Source organism: Saccostrea cucullata, unplaced genomic scaffold, assembly GCF_032062105.1.
Source record: "Saccostrea cucullata isolate Sc308-1 unplaced genomic scaffold, CSIRO_AGI_Scuc_v1 ctg875, whole genome shotgun sequence".
Lineage (NCBI taxonomy): Eukaryota > Metazoa > Mollusca > Bivalvia > Ostreida > Ostreidae > Saccostrea > Saccostrea cuccullata.
In genome coordinates, this window is record NW_026941560.1 from 11,440 (window position 1) to 38,551 (window position 27,112).

The window sequence follows — 27,112 nt, forward strand, 5'->3', positions numbered from 1 at the left end:
TGCAAATTTACATGTAATTTTTCTATTCCTGTGCTATGTTTGTTATATTTTTATATCACATTTTACTCAAATATACAGGTATCAAAATATTTTACTAAATTTTAGTACAAAAATGTTGCCTTTATAAGCTGCAAAAGATCAATTGGTTATATTTTTAAATAATGCACAATATCAGGTCAGGTGTCTGATTTTAACAATCTTCTCATAGTGGTCTAATATGCCATTGTTGCAACCACTTTTGAAATAACAACCACTATTGAAATAATTATTTCAATGGTGGTTGAGAGTGCATTTCAATAACAAACATAGGTTGCAACCACTATTGAAATAGGACCACTATTGAAAATTTTAATACTAGGTTTTTTGGCCTTTTGACCCCAAAATCGAATTCTACAGTTAAAAAGTTTGGTTTCCAACTTCGTTTCGTTTTTAAACGAAGTTTTTAACCCTGCATTCTCTGAAAAAAAAAATAATAAATATTGTTTATTCATGGAAAAAATCGACAAAGAATAGGCTAATTCTGAACGAAGCGCGTGTGGCGCATGCTTAGTGTCATATCTTTCGGACTTAGCCATTCTTCCATGTAAAGAAACAAACGAAATGCCTTTGAAGCTGAATTATGATTCTGGAAAAATTACAGAAAGAACTGAATTTCTTAACTTATCTAAAAGAACGACTCACTAACCCTAATCCATCGCATAGTATGCAAGGACTAAGACGTTCAGACGAAATCTCCTGGGCAGATGCTAAACTAACCCTAATCAGTCGAATTATGTGCGAGGACTTTGTAAACCCTATTATTTCCTATCTAGTTTTTTGCTTATATTAACAGATTACTATAATCTCTTAAGACTCCGTAATAACTTTTGTGATAAAACTAGAAAGAAATTAATAAATATGTTTTAGATAGTGTATATCGTTAAGAATTATACATATCATTAAAATCTAATTTAAAAAAATAATGTGAAACACATTGAAAAATAATTGTAAAATTTCGTGATAAAAATTATTATTTTGATAAACAATGTTTTTGAAATTCAATCGGGATCGAAATGTCATAAAATATTTCACCATCTATTTTGTTACGTTTTCCTGATGAAAACTTCCATGAAATAACTCTTTAATTGATTTTATGTATAGAATATTATTTATCTAGTAAAAATCAACCAAATTATGCATAAAACATGTAAAATGTATCATAATTTACCATATAAACTGTAAGTTCTTTTGGGTTCTTTAGGGTTCTCTATTTAGTAGGACGGTAGCTTGTAGCATGAGGTTTGATTGGTTACAAAGTCGGGTGTAAATATCCGTCACAATGCATACATTGTCTATGATGAAAACCAAATAACATGACGTCACGATGCATTTCACTACTCAGTTATCTATAATCAATAGATTGAGACACACTGTTTACAAAGAATTTTTATGGGTACAAAGGAAATACATTCGTTATCCAGGTCCTATATATCAAGGGTGTACGGGGATTTACCCCGGGTTGTATTCCATACACCCTGCGGCCTTTGGCTTCAGGGTGTATGGAATAAAACCCGGAGTAAATCCCGTACACCCTTGATTGGACCTGGATAACTAATAATCTCTCGGTTGGATGCGAGACTAACCCTAATCCGCAGTCGAATACTAGTGCAAGGACTAACCCTAATCTCTCAGCTAGGTGGGTGCAAGACTAACCCTAATCAGTCGAATAGTGTGCAAAGAGCAAGAGCCATCTTATGCATAAAATGGCCCTGTACTGATATCAATTAATTGACTATCACCCTCTTTCCCATTTCATATATCAAAATAAAGTAGACACTTGGTGCTTTCATTTTCTATAATAAAATTTCGTTTTGAACATCCAGATATTGGAAAACAGGCTTGAGAAATTGCAATTGTTCTTGAATGTTGCAGAAAACATGCGTATTTGACTACCTTCAGCAAAGAATTAAATATGAGCACAGCCCACGATCCAAAAACTAAAACATGTTTTTTGATCTTCAGAAACAGAGCTTTCATTATGCATATTTGCATATTTTGGATCAGAGGTTGTGCTCAATGTGAAATATTGAAAAAAATGCTTCAATTTTAGGTCATTTTGAATTTCAAATGAATTTACAGGATATGAGGACAATGACGCATTTGACGCAATTAATTGACTTGATGGGATATTTGTTACCCTGGCCTGGCGGAATCTATAAAGAACAGGAGAGGTGAAGCACGTTACGTTTATTTGGCGGGTTTCAGTAGTAATAAAGTCTAACCCAAAATATACCCCACATTCCGGATTTACACAAATTCAACAGTTATCTCTCTTTGATCATAACTTCTATAACAATATGATATATAAACTATATAAACTGATAGATTATACAAAAAAAAAATAGGGGTGGCTGAAACCCAATATAAACTACGTCACACACTCCTCTCCTAAATTGAATGTCGTCCCGACATTAACAATTACAATGAAACACTCTTTGTAATTAAAATGAAACAATATTATCAGACTTCTGTTTTCCACAGAACAGTTCATTATCATTACATAGACCCTTTAACAACACACATATGCGACTTGCTCTATTATACTCAAATGTCTAAAACTGGCCAAACTGCAGACAGACACTCTAAAATGTCCTAAGTATACATAAAACTAGACACTAAAGTTACATATACTCTGCCGCATGCATGACATACATGGCCCATATAACAACCATTAACTAATAAAGTTAGACAATACTTGATAAAAGCTATAGTCAGTATGTGATTCATATCACTCATAACATTATACATATACTAGTACAAAACTATTTCACAAGGGCAATTGCCCTTAGAGCTGTAAAACATGACAGTCTTCTAATATGTGAAAATCTACATAAAAATTTCAAAGTCTGATTTAATGGTCTGTATATATGACGGTTTCCCTAACTGATCATATGTAAACTTCCTGGGAGGTTTGGTTGTTCTCCTAGGTCGTTCTGACTGATAGTCTTCAGTCTCACTGGTTTCGTCAACATCTGGCTCCGCACGTCTATCCTCAGAATTTGGGCCTTCCTGATCATCCTGACTTTTAGATTGTCTATCTGAACTATGGGCTGACTTAAAACTGTCACCAGAACTGTCAGAAATCACAACAGGTTCCTCAGAATGAGAGTCACGAGGATTCTCTACTTCAATTACTGAGTCTGAGCTATCATTTTCTGTAATATGCTGTTGAGGCACAAACGGTTCTGCATGTGGATTTAAAGAGATCCCTCCAAAATCAATTGATCCATCCGAATCAGAGGAGCTGCCATCAGCATCATAGACTGGGGCTGCTGGTTTGGGGGTTTGTTTTAACTGGTAGGGTTTTTTCTTCTCCTTATGTCCGGACAGGTCTCTACAGGTAGAGAATTGCACTGCCTTAACAGGTTCCTGTGAAGTCTCCTGATACCACCCTGTCCTGACTTCTTCCTCACCTCGTACACTGGTGTATCCTCATTTACCTGCTTTAGTACCACATACACATCCTTCTCCCAGTATGACCTTAATTTCCCTGGCCCTCCTTTTTCCAAAAGGTTCTTCACCAGTACATGGTCTCCAGGATACAATCGTGCGCTCAATAGTGCCTTGTCATACTGACGCTTTCCCTTCTCAGACATCTTCGTTGCTTGCTGCGAAGCAAATTTGTAAACCTCTTCCATGCGAGCCTTCCACTGAGTGACATACTGTGAGTAAGTCCTCTTTGATTCTGAATGCTGTAGCTCTGGGAAAACGAGGTCAATGGGCAATGTTGGATGACGTCCAAATAACAAGAAGAATGGTGCATATCCAGTTGATTCATTCTTCGTACAATTGTATGCATGAACGACTTTGTTTAAATGAGATTTCCAGTCAGATTTGAAAGATGGTTCTAGAGTTCTTAACATTTGTAACAACGTTCTATTGAAACGCTCCACTTGGCCATTTCCTTGGGGGTGGTAGCGGGTTGTACGAGATTGATGAATTCCACACAACTTCTGTAACTCAAAGAAAAATCTGTTCTCAGATTCACGTCCCTGATCATGGTGAAGTCTGCTAGGCATTGCAAACCTTAACACAAAATCATTGAACACTTTTTCTGCTGCGGTTTTGGCCGATTTGTTCCTGGTGGCATACACCTGGGCAAAGCGGGTATAGTGGTCCATCACCACAAGAATATATTCATATCCCCCTTTGCAGCGCTCCAGATGGTGGAAATCAATTGATACCAGTTCCAATGGACAAGTCGTAGTTATGGGTTGTAGTGCTGCTTTGCGCAGAAGATGTGGTCTTTTGCCCTTAATACAACAACACTCCTGAGTAACATATCGCTCAATCTCTGAACCCATGTGTGGCCAGTAGAATCGATCTCTTGCACTACTCAATACTCTCTCTGCTCCTAAGTGTCCTAGATCATCATGTAAATGTTTAAGGGATATCTTCCTATAACATTTTGGAAGTACAAGTTGTTGTATTTGTCCTTCTCGAGGTAGTGAAATCTCCCTCCTAAGTAGTCCATTGACCATCTTCAACTTTGGCCATTCTCTTAGTAAACACTTGGAAGCAGGGCTCCAACCTTTGGTTACTTTCTTTGATGGTCTTGTCCCCTTTTGTACAAAAGGAATTATAAGCCCAATGTCTGGGTCCTTACTCTAGATCTGTTCCTGTTTTAAGGTAGCACTGCTTATAGAAGAAAAGGTTCAACCCTGAAGTTTTTCTTCCTCAGCTTCAGCCTCTTTCACTGATGCACAAATACTGCTACAAACTGTCTCGTCTAACCTTACTGCTGTCACTATGCATCAATGGTGTCAGGGGAACAACTCTCTGTAAACTTGGATACATCAAGGGGCATGCGACTGAGTCCATCTGCATCACTGTTTTTCACACCGGGCTTGTAGTGGATATGGAATCGGAAATCCGCCAACATGGAAACCCAACTTAATCTCGTAGCATCTAGCTTTGGGGCGGTGAATATATATCGCAATGGGTTATAGTCACTGTACACTTCAAAATGAGTGGCATAGTAAAGGTAATCTCTAAATCGCTCTATCACTGCCCATTTGAGTGTTAGGAATTCTAATTTTCCCGAGTGAAGGTGGTAGTTTTGCTCCGCTGGTGTCAGTGTCCTTGACGCGTAAGCAACTACAGCCAGCTTGTCATTATCCTGTTTCTGACAAAGGATAGCTCCCAACCCATTTGTGATGCATCAATGTGGAGAGTATATGGTTTGTTGAAATCAGGGTAAGCCATCACTGGTGGGTGAAGTAGGACGTCAATGAGATCCTCCAAGATACCTTGGTGTTCAGCTGTCCATGTAATCCGCACTGATGAACTCTTCTGTCCTGATTTCTGGGACTTGGTTTTCTTCTGCGTCTTCCCCAATAAGGGTGCGTCATTGTCATCTTTCAGTAAATCGTAGATGGGTTTTGCTCTACGGGAGAAATTTGGGATATAACTCCGGTAATATCCAATAAACCCCATCACTTTCCGTACATCTCCAACTGTTTGAAACTTCTGATCCTTTAATTTCAACACTGCTTCCTGGTCATTTGGGTCTATTGTATGACCCTGTGTAGTGACTAGGTGACCTAAGTAACGGATCTGTTTCTGAAAGATATGGCATTTACTAGGCTTCAATTTCAGTCCTTTCTCCTTTATACGACGCAACACATACTGAAGGTCATTCAAATGAGTCTCAAAAGAGTTACTGTACACCAAAATGTCATCTAAGTATGGGAGACAACACTTATCCCTGAGTCCTTCTAGAGCTTCATTCATGTATGCTTGGAATATTCCAGGAGCACCTGTGAGTCCAAATGGAATACGATTCCATTCATACTGTCCCCATGGTGTCACAAATGAAGTGTATTTTCTGCATTCCTCTTTCACAAAACCCTGATGGTATGCTTTGCTTTGATCCAGGAGTGAGAACCAGTGACTTTCTCCTAAGGAATCAAGTGCATCCTGTACTCGTGGAATTGGATGTTGATTGTGGACAGCTTTGCATTTAGCTTCCGATAGTCGACGCATAAACGGAGTGATCCGTCCTTCTTCCTTACACACACAATTGGACTAGAGTAGGTAGAAGTTGATCGTCGAATCCAGCGTTTCTGTAACAAGTTGGCAATGTAATCCTTTACTTCTTGGTACAGAGGCCTCGGTACAGCCATGTAAGAACTATGTACTGGTTCTTTGTCCATCAGTTCCAACTCCAACTGCAGGTCCACGGCACAACCGATATCATCATCATCACATGTAAATGCCTCACATTCCTCCCTCAACAGTTCCTGAACTTTCACTTTCTGGTCTGGGGTAAGGGAACAGTTTGAGAGGTCAACAGGTGGATCCCACTTTTCACAGTTTTTAGTACTCACTTTATTTACTACTGTCTGAACACTACTGGATCCTGTAGTCTCAAAGTGAATTGACGAACAAATCCTTTCAACGTGTCATTTTGGGATGACTGTCCATTTTGGATGGATTAGCCAACAACAACTTGACGTGTCTAGTACGCTTTGGCTTCACATTGATAAGCATTTCCTGTGATGTAATTCCATATGTATCCAATTCTTGAGACGGAATGAAGACAGCCTTAGTGCCATGCTGAAGTTGTCTGGCCTTGAATGGCACTTTGACGATGACCGAAGACTGTCTTGGTACAGTTATATTCCTGCGTCCTACCTTGACAATTCCCAGTGTTCCGTCTCCTGTGTCTTTCAACTCTCGGTAGAGGGCGTTCACCTGAGCCTCATCAGCTGCTGGAAGAGTACACTTTAACAAGTCAACAGCATCACTTTTATATAAAGATTGTAACAGGTATTGTATATTATACCCAAGAATGGGTTCATTCATACCAGACACATTGGTGATTAGAAAAGGCACATGAATAGCACTTCCTTGTTGTATGAACTTTAAACTGACAGTAAGAACACCTTCAATAGGTATATCTGAGCCAGAGGCAGACACTAATGAAAATTTCTCTGACTGTAAAAATTCTTCAACACTCTAAACACTTTCAAATAAATCTGGACAATAATTCATGACCCATGACTTACTTAACAATGAAACTTGGGCCCCTGTATCCCACAATGCTTTCACAGGTTTCTCATTCAATAAATCAGAAACATGACATGGCTTACTGACAAGTTTTACAATGTTTGGCCCAATATCATAAACATCACCTTTGATTTCATTTACAGACATTGTAGGAAAATTGTTAGGTTGACATTCAGCAAAAAATTTGGTGTTCATATATTTGACAGCATTACAAATATTCTTATGTTCAACCCAATGTGCTTTTTGACAATTTACACTACAATATGTGCCTACATGACAACTTGTGCAAACTTTGATAGTATCACTAGACAATAGACAATGACATGATAAGCAACTCGCGGGACATTTCTGTTGCTGGGCCGCCAACTGTCCCTCTAAGACGACCCGCTGCGGTTTCCCAACGGCTGAGGTTTCCTGTTTGGGCACTGTTGTCGACGATGACCGGATCCACCACATGTCCAGCAGTGGTCGCAACGCTTGCCGGTGGCTTGGCAGTCCGCACATCCTGGTCTGCTCCTTGGGTTTACTGGTGGCGTCCTCACATCACTTTGGGGACGTCCTACAAGTTCCTTCAATTGGTTCATCTCGAGTCGTAAAGATTTAATTTCACTTGCAAGGTCATTTTTCACGGCCTCTTTCACAGAGTTGATCTCCAAGGTAGAGTTAATTTGAGACACTGAGTGTTTAGACTGGAGTTTGTTAAGTCTCTAACTCTCTTGTATAAGAATCTGATTCAGCTCATGCATGAGCTCTGCATCTGATATAGTCACTTTGTCCAAATGTTTCCTCATTTCATGGCGCAGTGTTGTGTCTCGTAATCCTGTGTAAACTGTTCTTCTGAATAGACCAGCAACCAGTTCTGGACTGTATTTGAGTTCACTGTTATCTTCCTCCGAAGCAAACAGAATTCGGTTCCTGAGGTCCATGACACGCAAAAGGAAATCATTAGGGTTTTCCTTAGGATTTTGGGTCGCGCTGGCAAGTTCACTGTACAACTCGGTAGCATTTTTTTCTGCATAGTGTCCTCTTAGAATACTCCTCAGAGTAGCCAGATTTATGTCAGGTCGTCCATCAAGGTAACTACGAAGACTCGAGGATGGAACAACTGCCTTGATCACCCCATCAATGATATCAACCTCCGAATATCCCTTCTGTTTACCAGTTTCAATTTGTCGAATTAGACTTGTGTAAGATATCCCTGCCTTACAACCACTGATTTTAAAGTCCTTATGTAGCTTTACAGCTGTGGGATTTTCTTTCTTGACTTCTGGTTTCTTTTCTTTTTCTTCTTCAGAAATCCCTGGAGACTTAGTGTCCTTAACACTTTCAGTTTTTTTCCAGTTCTTTCTTAGCTGCCTCTGCTAAAGTAAATTTTACTGAAAGCAAGGTGGTTCCAGGCTGTGCGCCTTCCATCTCCTTCAAGAAGAATTTATCTGCTTGCATAGTCACCCTAGTCGACTCTTGGAAGTATCAACAGTCTCCCCGAATTCCTCCAGAATTCCCTTCAGTGCGTCCAGTGGTGCCATCATCAGCTTTGATCTCACCTCCAACATCTCCTCTGTCAACTCTGCCATGATAAGATCCCGGACGAGCCCCCAAAATGTTACTCTGGCCTGGCAGAATCTATAAAGAACAGGAGAGGTGAAGCACGTTACGTTTATTTGGCGGGTTTCAGTAGTAATAAAGTCTAACCCAAAATATACCCCACATTCCGGATTTACACAAATTCAACAGTTATCTCTCTTTGATCATAACTTCTATAACAATATGATATATAAACTATATAAACTGATAGATTATACAAAAAAAAATCGGGGTGGCTGAAACCCAATATAAACTACGTCACATATTACGTCATGATTAATAGATACGTGGTCACCAACACTCCAAGTGATAGATACTGCATTTGCAACCTAAATCTAGCGGTTTTGATTTTTCAGAATTTCTCAGGGCCGAATAAGGCCCAAAGTGGCTCTTGCTCTTTAACCCATTTCAGTTGAGTGACGTAATTGTTATGTCATAGTCCAATGATCGAGTGCGAGGATCTTGCGGATCTGGGGACCGGTAAAGTAAAGTCTACCCGACATATTCACAAAGTATACTATTACAACTGAAAAATCCCAAATTTAAGCTAAATCTAGCCCTTTATTAAAATTCATATCTTCTGATATCAGCCAAATATCAGATATTTGTGAATATGTATATCACAGAATTTTTTCAAGTCAAAAAAAGTCCCGGAGAGGGGGGGGGGGGGGTCCCGTCCCCAAACACCTGAGAATATGCCACAAATAATGACATATCCCATCCACTAAGACATCGAAAGCGGGGACCACAGTTCTTTGAATCTGTTTGTTTGTTGTTCGTTTTTCTGAGAGGAAAATCGACACGACAAATCCGGAATATTATCCCTACTACGTATCCAGTTTTAAATACTAGGTCTTACTTTCACTTTAAGTTTACAAAAGCGATAAACAGAAGATGCCACGTCTTTGTGGTAGAAGAAAACGTTTAGATTGGAAAATCCTGACAGTACTGGCACTGGTCATTGTGACGTCATATTTCTACTACAGCTTCTCCAAAATCTCCGTGGACAATGATGAAATTTTACAACTCAGGAGGAAAAGATTCGTGGACTATCGCGCCAAGGAGGGTGCACGTGAAGGCCCCGGGGAGAAAGGGCGGGCGGTGATTCTAGAGGGAGAGGAGAAGACGTTAGCCGATTCTCTGTTTAAGAAAGAGGCGTTTAATATCATAGCCAGTGATAAGATTGCTTTAGACAGATCCGTGCCTGACGTCAGGGACTCGAGGTATAGGTTGTTTTTTCTTCCCTATTTTTTTGCTCTCTTGAAAATGTCCTTTTTTCCTTAAATCTTTTCTTTGTTTTCTAAAAACAATTCAGGTACATAATGCAACTTGTGGGTTTATTTCTTATAAAGAGCTTAGAAGCATGCATTTAACAGTATTACAACTCTTTGTAGGATAAAAACATATCAAATAAACATGACAATCAGAGACTTTAAGTACACTCACTAAAATTCAACAAGACCTCATTATGAACACCTGTAATTATTTGGTTGAAATTTATTTAAAACAAACTGTCTCAAAAGTGAATGTTAATTGAAGATATGCTTGTTTTTAATGTCATGTCAGCTGTCGGATGAATTCAGGTGTGTTTATTAGCGATGTAGATGAAGGCATTGCTATAAAAGAAATGCGAATGAAGATAATGATGTTATAATAACAGTGATAAGCCGTCCTCTAGTTTGATGTCATAAATTTTCTGCTTATTGCTCAACATGACGTTTGTCAAACCCGTAACAGTGAATGGTATAATAACAGATTAACAGCTTCTTTATAAAATATTAATGTGGACTTAATCAAAACCTTTTCTAAGAGATGGTTTAGTATGGGTTTTTTTTTTAAGTTTACTTGCTGTCTTTTAGGATTATTTCACTGCACTAATAAGATAGAATGAATTAATGAAACCTGTCAGAGTTTTGCATGTTATGAATGAGAATGTTTCTTTTTGAATTATTTATCATGACAAACAAAAAAAACTGACAGTTAGAATCAAAGTTCTGTACTTAAACAGTGCTACTGTGTACATGTGTCTCCCTAATTGTATTAACACGATTTAAAGAGCTGTTTTTTTTTTCTGTGGGTCGGGTGCAAAAAAATAGGGTATGTTGGGTAAAAGGAAACATTATAAACTACACAATATTATTTTTTTGGTCTTACTTGTAAGAAGAAATACATTTTTTGGTGATAATGCCTAGTGTTTTTTTTTTTTTTACTTTTAAAAATATGCATTTTGAACATTAAAATATAGGCATAATTATGTATTTAGAATTTAAAACATGAATAAATGAATTCATGTCTACCTAATTGTTATTATGATGGCCATGCAATTTTATAGAAACTCTTTTGTAAAGGAGGAATGTAAAGTCAGTCTACAAGCTGGGGACAAAGACAGACAATGGGTGCAGTGATGCTCACGTTTTCAGTACAGTAGATTTCCTCTGTATAATTCAGTAGATTTCCTCAGTATAATGAGATATATGAGTTACAGGAATAATAGCAGAAAATGTAACAATAATTACTTTAACAAAAAGAGGACTTGTGAACATTGCGAATGCTGTATAAGGATGGAATTATAGTTTTCCCCTGTCTTTCTATATCATGTAAATGAGTTGCACAGTTTGGACTATATCAAACTTTAAAAGTGACAATTGTATAGACATACGATTATTCTCTTTTCTTTCTGAAGGTTCCAAATTGTCCCCTAGGGACCTAACCTCAGCCAGTGTCTTCAACCCCCTCTCCCAGCCTTTGTATAGTATATCTGATATTTTACATTCTATTATAATAGATGTAGATGTCACAACATGAGAACCATAGGGACCTAACCCGCACAGCCAGTGTCTTCCCCCACTCCCACACCCCCACGGACATTTTGTAGATCTGTGTGGTTTACATTTTTCTCTCTGTAGATGTCACAGCATGCGATACCCTAGGTACCCCCTCCCCCCAAGGACATTTTACAGATCTATACAGTATATATTTTTTTCTCTAAATGTCACAGCATGCGAAAACCTAGTGACACCCTCACTCCCCACCATCCCCCACCCAATCCCCACCAGGACATTTTATAGATCTATATCGTATATATATTTCTTTCTGTAGATGTCACAGCGTGCGGTACCCCAGAGACCTCCCCACGGCCAGTGTTGTCATCATCTTCCATAACGAGGCCTGGTCACCTCTCCTCCGGACAGCGCACAGCGTGGTCAACCGGTCACCTCCCGAGTATCTACACGAGGTCATCCTACTGGACGACTACTCCGACAGACGTGAGTACAATTTATTGGTTGCATGCGACTGTATTATATAGGGCATTTCTGGGTATTTAAGTGGGTATATACTGGGTATTAAGCAAACATTATTTTTAAGGTGGCCTGGCCCATTAGGCAGGTGCCTTCAGCAGTATACTAGCCTAAGGCCAGATTAAAAATTAAGTGGCCTAGCACAGCTAATTGTGCCATGTACATCTAACTTATGGTTGCACTTAACATATGTTACACGTACGTTTCACGTATGTAACACATATGTGTATTCTGAATGCATGTTTCACGTATGTAACACATATGTTAATTCCAAATCCACGTTTCACATACGTTATATGAAACGTATGTAGTCACACACGTTATATGAAGGTTGTATCACATACGTGAAACATGTTTGTCATACATGTATGTGATACGTATATTTCACATACATGAAATGTGTCATGTGCAACCATAAGTTACATGTACGTGGCATAATTAGCTGTGTAAACCAGCCAGCCATCGATTAATTCCAACCCTCCCTAATGAAGTGGTAAATGTATGTGTGGCGGTCAGCTGAGTTTGATCTCAGTTGGTAGAGCACCTGACGAGAGATTCAGTTGGCCCGGGTTCAAATCCCGGTCTGGTCCATTGCATCTTTCTCCTCAACCGTTACATATGCAATTACTATATTATTCTAACCCTTCAGAGAATTTCTGTAAGTCATGCTGATTACTATACATATAAATAAGGAAATGATATCGCTAGTTTAACCCAAGTTCATTGAATTCTTATAGACCTACACAGTTCTTTGATGGACGACTCTGTTGAATAATGTTATGCAGGCTGTCAACATTGAACTGTAGCACCTAGGGACAGAGACCTGTACTGCTTCCCGTGCATGACGGCTTAAGGACACTGAATAACTAATGGAATGGATAAATAAACTGACACTTAGGCTGCTTAGTGCCATATATTTCTTTTTCTTTATAAATCATATAAACAGAAAAATTATAATGAACTTTTCTTGATGTCTCATTGTTTTGATGTCTGAAAATTTTTGTTTTACTTGCTGCAAAATGTAATGAAAATGAAATAATAATTTCAATTTTTACATTGGAACTTCTTTCAGCACCAATTTTTTTTTCATACATTTATAATACTTACATTGGTCTTATTTGACTATTCTTCAACAAAAAAGTAGGGGGGAGGGGGCATGGTCTTTCAATGAACAGTTTCAATAGAAAAAAGTTATGTTGGGAAAAAGAGGGGGACTAACCACCCCCCTCTCCTGCCCCTCCGATCCCCCTGATGCTACATGCCTGGCATTACCCATGGCCAAACTGGCTAAAGCATGAAATGATAGCCAATTATTCTACTGATTTTTTCAGTGAAATTATGTTGAAATTACACATGTAACACTATTCAGGATTTTAATTTTTTTTCCTTCTCATGTTTAAGATTTTGGTTTTCAGAAATGAACCGGCATTAATGCATATTACCATATCAAGACATGGAGTGCACCTTGTTTCTACAAAATTTTGCATAAATTCTTATTTCAGTATGTAAAAACACCTCTGTCAACATTCAAGTGTATATCATGTATATGTCACTCGGGTTTTTGTCAGCTTAATGCATCAGTATAGTTTGTTAGTTAAACATGTACCTGCTCCGAATCCAAAGAAGTCATGATTTCTTGTACACAGCCTAAACAGTGGCACAGAATTCTGACAAGGAAAGCAAAAGACATTTTTATTTCCATTTTGTGAAATTACCCTTGACACAAGATTGTGTCTTTCCTCAAAGATTGAATTGGTTTGTCATTCAACTTGTTTAGGTTTTTGGCAACATAATTTATGTTTTATGGGTAAAATGCAGGGCAGGGGGAATGGGGGGAGGGGAACTGTACTTTTGCATGAGTTCAAGTTCTCTATTCTCTATCATAACCTCTGAAATTCACATTTACTGATTCAGAAAGCGATTTAAAAATTAGATTATATTAGACAGGATTTCAGAATACTTAAGATCTCTGTTTAGAGCTGAACAACATGTACATACACAAGTTGTATCACTCCTCTCTGTTAACAGCTGAGCTATATCATACATACATACATACATACATACATACTGTATTTCTCTTCTATGTTTATAGCTGAACTGTACACACATACTGTATTTCACGTATGTTTACAGCTGAGCTTTATGTATAACAATACACTGTATAATTTTTGCTCTCTATGTTTACAGCTAAGCTTTATCATACAACACTGTATTTCTCCTCTCTATATTTACAGCTGAGCTATATATGTTATCATACAACACTCTGTATTTCTCCTCTATTTACAGCTGAGCTATATTTGTTATCATACAACACTCTGTATTTCTCCTCTCTATTTACAGCTGAGCTATGTATGTTATCATACAACACTCTGTATTTCTCCTCTTTGTGTTTACAGCTGAGCTATATGTGTTATCATACAACACTCTGTATTTCTCCTCTCTGTGTTTACAGCTGAGCTATATGTGTTATCATACAACACTCTGTATTTCTCCTCTCTGTGTTTACAGCTGAGCTATATATGTTATCATACAACACTCTGTATTTCTCCTCTCTATGTTTACAGCTGAGCTATATGTGTTATCATACAACACTCTGTATTTCTCCTCTCTATTTACAGCTGAATTTACAGCTGAGCTATATATGTTATCATACAACACTGTATTTCTCCTCTCTATGTTTACAGCTGAGCTATATATGTTATCATACAACACTCTGTATTTCTCCTCTCTATGTTTACAGCTGAGCTATGTATTTTATCATACAACACTCTGTATTTCTCCTCTCTATTTACAGCTGAGCTATATATGTTATCATACAACACTGTATTTCTCCTCTCTATGTTTACAGCTGAGCTATATATGTTATCATACAACACTCCGTATTTCTCCTCTCTATGTTTACAGCTGAGCTATGTATGTTATCATACAACACTCTGTATTTCTCCTCTCTATTTACAGCTGAGCTATATGTGTTATCATACAACACTCTGTATTTCTCCTCTCTATTTACAGCTGAGCTGGGCAGTAAGCTGAGGGAGTATGTCGCTCACACCTGGCCTGACGGGATTGTGAAAATCATCCGTACCACGGAGCGTAGCGGATTGATCCGAGCTCGTCTAGCGGGAGCCAAGGCGGCTACTGGCGACGTGCTGATCTTCCTGGATTCACACTGTGAAGCCGGCCCCGGATGGTAAGCTAGCTACCTTCAAAATAATAAAACACGCTACGATGTTTCTCAGCTTAGAGATAAAAGATTATTGTGTGCTGTATTTTAAGTTTTTTTTTAATTGACCATGGTCTCTGATTAGCTGTCCCTGCATTGTTTTTACACAGGCAGTTCTCTGTCGAATTGAAATATTTACTTTATTATTAATTGTATGGTTATATATTCTCAGTTGACCTGAGACTAAATGACATGATTATGTAGCCTTTCTTAAATGCAAAACACATCATTCTTCTCAATATATGATAGTTGCTGCATAAATGTCCACATAGAAATTGATGGTGTCACTTTTCACTTGATGGTACCCTTAGCCTTTGAAATTACTAACAGTTGTTTTACTACAGTACCTAAACACTTTATCAAATTCATCAATTTTATATAGTTTATAAGTTACATGTATAACTTGTATCAGAAAAATATGGTCTTAGTTTCACTCGGACATTGTGGCTCATGTATTATTGGGTCTCTCAATGTTATAGAACATGAAGATAAATGACGGACAAAATCAACAATTTAGTGTACCGTTGACATTATCTGTAAGTGAATGAAGTAGCTCTACAAACATAGGTTAAGTTTAAAAAATGTCAATTTTTTTGGTGAAATTTTTTTTTTTATCTGAGTAAACTTTCCTTAGTTATCACTTGATATTGATTTAATAAGTATACATGTTTCTGTATATAGTACTTGTTGATTTGGACAGTATTTTCACCTAGCAGTGGGGCTTCAATTGGGCTTCTTATGTTTTTTTATCATTTATGTATAAATTTTTTTAGTTACATTATGTTACATGGGTACTGGTGGTAATTTTGTGGCGTAAGCATGCATCGTCATTGAGCGTGTGGTTTATTCTCCCTATTTATTTAGTGGGCGGTTATTCTGCCTGGTTATTTAGTGGGCGGTTATTCTGCCTGGTTATTTAGTGGGCGGTAATTTTGTTCTAACAGGCTGGAGCCGTTACTGGCTCGGATCCGAGAGGACCGGTCGGCCGTCCTGTGTCCAGAGATCGACCTGATTGACAAGAACACGCTACAGTACGGGGGGACAGGCTCGTTCTCAGTCGGGGGATTCTGGTGGTCACTCCACTTCTCCTGGAGACCGATACCGAAACACGAACAGGATCGACGGTCGTCAGCCATAGCACCCATTAGGTATCCACGTGTGTAGCTGAATTAAAATCCATACATAATGCAGTATAACCATATTACAGTATACTCAATGGTTAATTCCTACAATGTCTGTTGAAAGTCATTTGACTTGCAGTAAAAAAAATCAATGAATGATTTATTTATCATTATTGTTAATTTTATTCAAGCATGTTTAATTAATAGATAGTAAATTTCAAAGTTCAAATATGATTTTATTTTTTGCATTTTCTGCACTCAATCTCTCTGCATTTCATGAGTAAATACAACAAAATCTGCAGGTTCAGTCAGTGGAGCATTGAGTATATTGAGCATGTGTGATTATCAGCATGAAAACAAATTTCTTTATTGGTGGAGTATTGTTAACTTAATAGCCTCAGCAAACCTAGCATGTGCTTTTTTAACAATTTGCTGTATTAATTTACTAATATCAATTACACTCAATAATGCCATTGTGGCACATTTTATGGGATGATTTGCTTCACTATAGAAACATATAATATTTATATATGTGTGTAGCCTACTACGTGTGCAAATGGCTAAAGGCGATTCACCATTATATCACAGGGTGTTATATACCTATAAAGCTTTTCTAGATTCTTTTTCAGAGAAAGCCCCTGCTTTTGTATTAATGATTTATCACTGGATTATTTTTAATATAAATAACTCGATTTTCAGTTGATAACCTAAGTTTAAAGAAATGTAGATCATAGAATTAATGATTCTCTCTTCATGTGAGATTATTAAACATCAGTAATTATAAAACCACTGTAATGTCACAGTAATTACATTAATGTCAGCTGTCTAGATGAGGGAAATGTATTTTAATTTTTGACAGACAGTCCTAGAGTGATGTGTATTAATGTCCTCTAGCAAAAACCAGCCTAGTATTTATTTCTGCCCTACATTTAGTTCTTGAAATTAGGACATCTTGCATAAATAAACAACATGTTCTTGTTGAATTGTTTGAGATAGCCGTAATTTTTTTAAGTTTAATATTTTGATCCACATGTCATTGAATAGAATAATCAACCTGGGTAACTTACATATAGCTCAGTCAGCGAGTGATCAGTGAGAGCACCTGACTTGATGTATTGTAGGGGGGAATTCCTGGTCCAACTATATTTTTTCTACAATGTCCATCATAAAAGTGTCAATTTTAGCAGATATGGTTTTTAAAATCATGACATGAATTGAACACAAAAGTAAGTCATGTAAAATTGTGCATACCAATGGGAAGTTCAAGCCCAAGTGAGAAATTATTGTGTGTATGTGAAGGGGAGGGGGGCAAAACAGAAAGCAGGAAAATATTGTATTAGATGAATACTCAAAATGTTTTCATTCATAAAGTCCTTCAAAATTCTGTGGAGATTACATGCAGGGATCAGACAGACACAGAATCAGAGACCATGGGTGCACTAGTGTAGTAATATATTATATATACATGATGTGTAAGATTTATGTCCCTTTGGTGAACTCTTCAGGATAGAACCCATCCTTCACAGAATTAAGGTATCCCCTACCAGTGTTCTTTGTCCCATTGTGGATGCCATTGATGCTGAAACATTGGAATATTCCAAAAACGGGGGTTACCAGGTTGGAGGATTTTCCTGGAGTCTGCACTTTACTTGGAGGAATGTTCCAATTCGAGACAAAACTCACAGGAAGTACACAGACCCTGTAGGGTTAGTAAGGTTACAAAGGTCATGAAGCATGTGCAGTGGTCAAGGTTACATTCTATGAAAATTACATTTAATTTGTAACAATGTAATAAAATATGTAATGAGGGGTTTTAAGTCAGTAACTTAATCATAGTCTTACTACTACATAATGTAGGTAGCCTTCCTTGACCAAGTCTTTTTTTCTCTTTATTCATAATAATTGCCATTTAGATTAAACATGTCTGATTTGGATTTCTGATAGAGCTCACACACAGAGAAAATGAATAGATTATAGATAAAGCAATTATTATTTATGATTATATATGCTAAAAAGAGCAAGTCATTTTATGTTATATAGATAAAAACAAAAACCTGGACATAACAAAGATTTAATTTTAGATACTCATTTCCTTCTAATTAAGAGTATAGAATCTTTACAAATAAACTTGAAAAATTTCAGTGACCATAACTCTTTAAAGCTTCATTTTGTGTGTTTTTTTTTTATTATTATTTCTATTTTATGAACTAGAATTAATCTTCTATAAGAAATCTGTAAAAGAAAAAAAAACAGGTTTGTTCAACAGAGTGAAAGTTAGAGAACATTTCTATTGGAGGTATAAGGAATTTGGCGAGCGCTTGCGAACATTTGCTTTGTTGAACAGGCCTCAGAACTTGATTGCACAGAGTATAGTTGCTGTCACTGACGGTTAACGTATGATAATAATATCATTGTATCACTGTTCAATTTAGTTGCATACTAATACATGTCACTGTAATTTGAATTTTCAGTTTCATTCCCAGTCACAGTGTGATGATTCTGACCAGAGTAATAATTATACATGTACATACATACATGTATATATATTTCTGTCATGCGTTCTCGGGTTTTTATGTCTTTGTCACTATGATTAGATCACCCACAATGGCGGGTGGACTGTTTGCTGCAGACAGGAAGTACTTCTTTGAGATCGGAGCATACGATCCCGGAATGGACGTTTGGGGCGGCGAAAATCTGGAAATCTCCTTTAGGGTGAGAATGTATTGGTAAAATAAAATAAAAAATTACTGGGAAAAATAGATAAAAACTACAGGTAGCTTAAAGTAAGAAAGTAATGGTTAGTTAATATGTAAATTAAAAGTCACTGGCAATATAGATTAAAAACCAGTGGTACGAGGGTTGTACATGTAACTTAATAAGGAAATTACTGGTAACATAAGTAATAAGTTTCTTGTAACTTAAGTACAAATTTTTCATTAACTTAAATATGGAAGAAGGTACTGGCAACTGTAAACTTAACTAAGAAGTTATTGGTTAATGAAATAGATAGTTACTTGTGACTTTTTTGTGCTATGTTATAATGGCAAATTTAATGTATTCATGCTTGCAATCCTTTTTTGATTCTTTCTTGTAGGAATTAAACATATTTTTAAAAATTGTTTTCATAAGATATACCTTTATATATTTTATGTATTTATTTCAATCTATTCCAGACGTGGATGTGTGGAGGAAAATTAGAATTTATTCCATGTTCCAGAGTGGGTCACATCTTCAGAGCAAGTCATCCTTATACATTTCCAGGTATTTAAGCTGTGATGTACAATATCATGTAATGTGTAGCTAAACAATGGCCAGCCTCTGATCTGAAAGGTTGACGAAACTTGTTAATTGCTCAGTTGCAAGCAAACTCAACACAACATGAAGAAATTGGTATAGTTAATTGTCAGTATTTGGAACACTTGAATACCATGAACATGTCAAAATGACTTTTTAAACCTCTGTCAATACCTTTAATTCTCTGATATCAAGTGTTTTTTTTTCTTGGTCAAAAGTTCAGGATAATGAGATTTGACTGTTGTTCTGTAAAATCACTTGCATGAATTACTGAAAATGGCAGACATTGAACTTCAGGTGTGAGGGTATCATTTAATATGATAAAATCAGGTTTGATAAATTCTTCATGTCAATGGTAAAGACATACACTCTGAAAAGGGTATCGTTAATGATAAAGTCAGGTTTGATGAATCAATTCTAGATATCACTGGTAATGAAGTACTAGACTCTGAATTTTATCTGTTACTGTATCATAAGGCGCTTGTTTTTATTGACAGTCTCTTTGTTATGACAGGGAATAAGGACACACATGGTATTAACTCTATGAGATTGGCGGAGGTCTGGATGGATGAATATAAAAGACTGTTTTATACTCACAGAAAAGACTTGCTGGTGAGAAGATATTCTGTATACAGGGAAAATTTTACCCTCGTTTTATACTCACCCCTTTTGCCTTACTTTCAGATGGGTGAATTTAAAATGGGAGCAAATTCTTAGAACTCAGTATAATTTAAGCTATAGTTTTAATTTGCTAAATCTGTGTCTCACTTAAAATTCCAATGATACAGTAAAATGATGGGAAAAAACTAATGATGTTGTCAATGCATACATAATACAAAATTAATATCATAAAGTTGTGCAATGTAAACTAGTGTTTTATTTGCAAAAATTATAATTGTTATGAGAGAGTATTAAAGAACAAATTTTAAAGCCAAGGTTATGAGGTACATGTCTGTTCTGTTCCACCACAATTAAAATTCAGTTTAATGTGATAATGATGTTTATGAATATGTTTTAGGGCCAGGATTACGGAGATATTTCAGAACGTGTAGAACTCAGAAAGAGGCTGAAGTGTAAGAGCTTCAAGTGGTACCTAGACAACGTGTACCCAGAAAAATTTATACCAGACGAGAACGTGCACGCCTGGGGAATGGTAAACAGAAAGATACAAAAATTATACACTTTTTATCACTATTGAATTCCTATTTCTAATTTCTAAGCAGAAATTTTTACATGCATCGTCCATGGAGATGTAAATTGAAAGGAAAAACATATTTTTAAAAATATGTTAAATTATAAGGGAATTTAAAAAAGATACTCAAGATGAAGTATAAACTTTGAATTCATGAATTGAATAACTGTCTATATATATGTACTCTTGCATGATGGATATACAATCATATGTATTACAATGTTTTCATTGCTTGATCATTTTTTATTTTAAAAGATGGGTAAGATAAGGTAAAATTTCTAATATTATTTCTCATTAAAGAGTGTTTGTAATTAACTAAAGAGGATATTTGTGATATCAAGGTGTGTGTGTAATTAACAGGTGAGGAATCCGTCCAGTAACCTCTGTCTGGACACCCTACAGAAGGACGAGAAGACTGTGTTTGATATGGGGCTATACAGCTGTCAGAACGGGGCCAGCGCTAATGAGGTATGTCTTTTGATTGGCGGAAAGAACATGCATCTTATTGTAAACAGGTAAATTTTGTTATTGCAACATGATGAATTATTGGAAAATGTCGATATCTCCAAGGTGTCGAAAGATATTAGAGTTAAGACTTGATGGGGCCAGCCCTATCGAGGTACGTTTTCTGATTGGCAGAAAGAACACACATCTTATTGCTGATGTTTTTAGGTATTTACAGGTAACTCTCGATACCTCGAAGTCCGCGGGACCAAGGAAAAACTTCGAGAGATCAAGGGTTCGAGTTTTCAAGAGTCCGGATTTCTCCGGGTTTGTTTGACAGGTTTTAAAATTAGTCATACCGGATGTAATGATTTTCATGCAGTCTGTACCTTTTACCCGTATTTTAAACTAAACAACGATATGTTTTCGTATTTAAGATGAATATTTATTAAACTGAGTGAAGCAAAAAATGTACATCGTCAGTTCGTGTATTTTTATTTTTTTTATCATACGGATATCATTCTACTCATTCGTTATATGAAAACGGCATTTACCAGCGTCGCGTGGTACATAACATTGTGACTTTTCCAAAGTGGCAAACATGTGCATTGAACGAAATCTTGTATGTATGTATGTATTTGTAAAACAAAAGTCGTCTAATTGACAGCGAGGATGTTTCTGAATTTTCATATTACGTTAAACTTTGAAAGTTGTCAATAATGTATGATCTGCAATTGTGAAACAATTTTAGTGATACGTTTCTGAATTATCGTAATACAGACGATGGTTATTATTTTGATAGCTCATAGGCACCATAAGATTATTTATAAATCAATTATCACCTTGCAGAATAAGTGTCACCTGAATAAACATCCCGTTTCACGAGACCCGCGTCTTCTGCCTGGGGTCATTAAATGTCCAGGTAAAGTTGCTAATTATGTAACTTTGTATACACATAGCCACTTCGAGGTATCAAGGGTGAATTTCAATAGAATATGCACAGCGGAACTGCAATTTTACTTCGAGGGATCAAGGGTTTCGAGAGATCAAGAGTTCGAGAAATCAAGAGTAAATTTGCTTAGTTATATAGGGAAAAAAAAACATATTTTTAGAAAAGATGTCGAGCCATCAAGAGTTACCTGTAGTTTGTCAGGCCCATACAAAGTGATGGTTTCAGTTTGAAGGAAGAACAAAACACACAAAATGGAACAGCAAAAATGTGTTATGTCCATCTCTAGAACCAAACTCTTTGCCGTCCACCCAATCACCTCATGCAAACAATTTGGTTCTTGGGTCCAAATAGCTGCAGATCTGTAGCGTTATGGTTTTATATATTAGTCTTTGACCATAACGCTACAAATCCATAATGCATAAAATGTGCAATTTACAGCACAAGATTTTTTATGCACTGTTTGGAAAAATTTCTCCCCTTTCCAGCTTTGTTAAACTATTTACCTTTCCTTTCATTATTCTAGACACATTTTTAAGTACATCTGTATACAGTCAAACTTGTTTTAAGAGGCCACCTTAGGGAAGTTGCAAAAGTTTATCACAGGTGGCCTTTAAATCCAGTTTTCTAGGAGCCAGTAAATTAACACATGGAGAAATTTGTAATTTATTACACAACAGGGTACATTTTAATGGCCAGGTATATACATGTATATAATACCACTTGTGTCACTGTGTCTCTTTTTTAAAAACAGGTAATTGGTTTCTGTTTGCTACTGTTCAAAGACATGTCATTCAAATATTCACATGCACTCATGAGAAATGACAACAATCTTGTGTTACCATGAAACTGGGCAAATTCAGTGACAGAGCAACAATTTGTTTCTTTATTATCAGAATCACTTTCACTTTCGCTACCATCAGATTCCAATGTATTCAACAGATCGGTAGCTGGTCTGTCCCAGTCCTTGGCTGAATTGTCACAGGTTGACAGTGTTTGATCCATCTCAGATAGGTCATTGAATTAACAACCAAACATGTCATGTGCCAGTTTTAAAACTGAAAGCGGCACGTCATCGTCATCGTCGAAATCATCATCACTATCAATGTTTTCACAAAGAAAACCAGCTTTTGAGAAGCACTTTTGTATTGTTGAAGTCTGGACCTCTTCCCAAGCACTATGCACCCAATAGATTGCGTCCAGTATCGTAATGTGTTTCAGAATTTCGGTACCACAAATGTCGGGGTGTTTATCCATCTCTTTAATCATGTGCTTCATCTAAAAAAAATTATGAACAGAAACAACATTAATTCTCGATTCATTATAATAATAGCTGCACCCCCTCTTACAAAAACATTAAAAGCTAGCGACACAGTGTAAAGATAGCGGTAAATTCTAATTGAGTAAAACGGTTCCGCTCTACTGCACATTCCTAAGATAAAATTACGGCATTCTAAAAATTAAACATAATGTGTTTTATAGATAAAGATGGATTATAAGGTCATTTAAAACATGATCACGAGAAGAAAAATAATTATATGTACATGTACCTGTCTTTTCCTGAATTTTAGCTTCATAGCCTGAATTATGCCCATATCCATCGTTTGAGTTTTAGATGTCGTATTTGGTGGGAGAAATTGTAACTCCACATTTGATAGTTTAATATTAGGATGAGATGGAGCGTTGCAAGAAAAAATGGCGGCGCATTGAACTGTCCAGCTGTTTTAGCCATTCCTCCATGACATAGGAATTCATCCAAGATTTTGAGTTAAATTTGTATGTCACAGGCAGTGATTCTGGTTTGATTTTAGAGAAACACCTTGGCTGTCGGGATTTACCTATAAGAAGGGGTTTTAATTTTTCGCCAGACATTGACGCACACAGAGCAACTGTAATTCTTTCTTTAGATCGTTTACCTCCGGCACAGTCTTGTCCCTTAATGAAGAGAGTTTGTCGCGAAGTGTCGTGGAAAAATAATCCTGTCTCATCCATGTTAAAAATATTTCTATTTTCATAGTTTTTACAAAGTTCGGGAAGTTTTGATTTCCAATCATCAACTGTTTGTAAATTTACATCCCCCCATTCACCAGACATAGTAGAGAAAGTAATGCTGTGTCTTTTACGGAAGGAGTCAAGCCATCCGTTTGATGCCTTAAATGATTCAATTTTTAAATCAGATGCAAATTTCAACGCTTTCTCTTGTAGAAGAGGTCCCGTTACATTTATTCTACGCGAAGTTGCATCCTTGAACCATTCCCAGCACAGATCATTTACTTCTTCATTTCCAGTGACGTGTCTCCGCCCTTTTCTCTCTGGGTCAACGTTATTTTGAAAATCCTCCATATATTCGGTCTTTCTTTTCAAAATGTTATTAAACTGCGTTTTCCCAACATTTAATTCTGTCGCAATCTTGCGGGAAGAAGCACCTTTTTTGTCTAAATCAATAACTTTGATTTTTTCTACTAAAGTTAAAACTTTCCGTTTTACAGTTGGCGAAGCCATTTCAACATTGAGTAAAAAAGACAAACAATGATAATAGAGAACAAAATATTTAATTTGAACACAAATCTGTATAATAGGTTTAGATAAACAGACCAGTATTTAATTGCCCAAGCCAAAATCCACCTTCGTCACAGCTGATTAAATCATGTGAAATATCACGTGATAAAATCGAGTCGTTGGACAAAATGGCCGCTTATTGCAGTGTAATTAACGATTTGGGCCAGGATTCGAGTGGCCGCTGGCCGCGTTACGCAGGTGGCCGTTTATTCAAGTACAATTATATAGAAAAAACCATTGGGGGGAATCGAGAGTGGCCGTTCATCGGGAGTGGCCGCTGATTTCAAGTGGCCGCTAAGACAAGTTTGACTGTATTTTATCTACCTCTCAACCCTTTATAGTCATCTCTACAAGTGATAAACTTGCTTGAATTAAAATTTTCTGCAATTCCTCTGACAATTCAACTCAAGCCAGTTTGTTGCCTGTAGAGGCGACTATAAAGGGTTTAGAGGTAGATAAAATATACAAATTGGTTTAAGAATGTGTCTGAAATTAGGGGGTGTAAGGTAAATGATTTACCAAAGTTGGAAAGGGAAGAAATTCTCCTAAATGGTGTGCAAAAAATCTTGTGCCGTGAATTGCACATTTTTTGCATTGCTGGATCTGTAGCGTTATGGTCAAAAACTAATATATAAAACCATAATGCTACAGATCTGCAGCTAGGGTCCAAAAAAACACATGTTGCCTTAAGACCCAGCCAGTTAATGTGTATCATTGTATTGTAAAGGGATTAAAAAGCATTGACTGTTGATTTGTATTTGCAGTGCGTAGCCCTGTCTTCCAGTACTTTAAGTACTTTGATTTTCCCATGTATAAGTCTGATTAGTCCTTTGATTTTTCCAGGTGTTCTCCTTGAGTATAAATGATGAGCTGCGGCGAGAAGAGGCGTGTCTGAGTGTTATATCAGAGGGAGGTCATGTGCCATTAGAACCCTGCACAGGGTCAGCCAATCAGAAATGGAAACATGATAAGGTAGGGGTCAAAAGGTGAAAGGTTAGCCAAGGTAAAAATTGAAAGGAAAAGGATCTCGATACATATTATAATATTTACATTTGCTGTGTTTTTCTACTAAGCCAACTGCAAAATTGATTTGAAAACCAATTTCGTGTATACTCACACGTAGAAATGTAAATGAAGAAATGTGTGCTAACCTGACGTCACAATGAACATGCAGGGACGTTAGTAAAAGTATAACGACATAGGACAGCGAGAAATTTGAATATTGAGTATATTTTTGGTGCTTCAAAACATTTAAAATGTAAATATAAGGAATGTTTTTAAGTTTAGTGTGAATTATTGGTGTGAGAATCACACAGACTTGCACATAGGTATATTTTTCTAGCGCGCTTCATGAAATATACCTATGTGACAAGTCTGTGTGATTCACACACAATAACTCACACAAAACCTAAAAAAATTCCATAAATGACTTGCTATTCATAAATTGATGTAAAAATAAAGTTAATTAAATATAAGAAGTATATTAAAAGAGGGTTAGATTGTTTTATTCAGAAAGATATTTTAATTTTAAATAATTTTTGACTTCCTGCAAAACTTCAAGATTATGTTTTTATAGTGGATACTGTTTAAATTGTAGTTTTTCCTATTTAGTCATTTAAACAAGCCAAATACACTGCTTCCTATGTCTTTGTTATTTTTGTTGAAATACATGTATATAGACAGTGATACTTCAGTGCTTTAGCTTGGAGAATTGTTTTTTGCAGGACAAAATGATAATAACAGGAACATCCTCTAGTGGCGACGTTTTGTGTCTAGATAAAAAAGACGTTAAAAACAATGGCCTGGTGTTTACAGAAAAGTGTAACAACAAAGACTCACAGAAGTGGACGTTTGAACATTATCTAGATAACGCATAGGATAAATCTAGATACTTACAGATAATTATCTAGATAATGCATAGGGATAAATCCAGATACTTATAGATAATTATCATTATCTAGATAACGCTTAGGATAAATCCAGATACTTATAGATAATTATCTAGATAACGCTTAGGATAAATCCAGATACTTACAGATAATTATCATTATCAAGATAATGCTTAGGATAAATCCAGATACTTACAGATAATTATCATTATCTAGATAATGCATAGGGATAAATCCATATACTTACAGATAATTATCATTATCTAGATAATGCATAGGGTGAATCCAGATACTTATAGATAATTATCGTTATCTAGATAATGCATAGGGTGAATCCAGATACTTATAGATAATGATCATTATCTAGATAATGCATAGGGATAAATCCAGATACTTATAGATAATTATCATTATCTAGATAATGCAAAGGGATAAATCAAGATGCTTATAGATAATCATTATTACCTAAATAATGCATGGGATTAAATCCAGATACTTACAGATAATT

At 36.5% G+C, this 27,112-nt stretch overlaps 1 protein-coding gene across 2 annotated transcripts; it reads left to right on the forward strand.

Annotated features, from left to right (window-relative positions):
- The first annotated feature begins 9,503 nt into the window (after positions 1-9,503).
- Positions 9,504-26,708, forward strand: LOC134258047 (probable N-acetylgalactosaminyltransferase 9). Of its 2 annotated transcripts, none has more exons than XM_062740604.1 (11): positions 9,504-9,857; positions 11,734-11,900; positions 14,946-15,123; positions 17,783-17,983; positions 18,872-18,989; positions 19,451-19,538; positions 20,086-20,183; positions 20,590-20,724; positions 21,124-21,231; positions 25,559-25,687; positions 26,440-26,708. In XM_062740604.1, exons 1-11 carry the CDS (start codon positions 9,529-9,531, stop codon positions 26,590-26,592), a joined length of 1,704 nt encoding a protein of 567 aa, XP_062596588.1. In that variant the 5' UTR covers positions 9,504-9,528; the 3' UTR covers positions 26,593-26,708. The 2 variants fall into 2 exon arrangements, with proteins under 2 accessions (XP_062596588.1, XP_062596587.1); XM_062740603.1 differs by lacking the exon at positions 17,783-17,983 and adding an exon at positions 16,101-16,304 and having other exon boundaries at positions 26,440-26,707.
- Positions 26,709-27,112: the final 404 nt, after the last annotated feature.

Bases quoted from the DNA above. Each gene is read 5' to 3' on its own strand.
- LOC134258047 (XM_062740603.1), top strand. From the start codon at position 9,529: ATGCCACGTCTTTGTGGTAGAAGAAAACGTTTAGATTGGAAAATCCTG. The intron at 15,124-16,100 runs GTAAGCTAGCTA...TTGTTCTAACAG, and splicing joins TGTGAAGCCGGCCCCGGATG to GCTGGAGCCGTTACTGGCTC. The intron at 16,305-18,871 runs GTATCCACGTGT...CACTATGATTAG, and splicing joins TCAGCCATAGCACCCATTAG to ATCACCCACAATGGCGGGTG.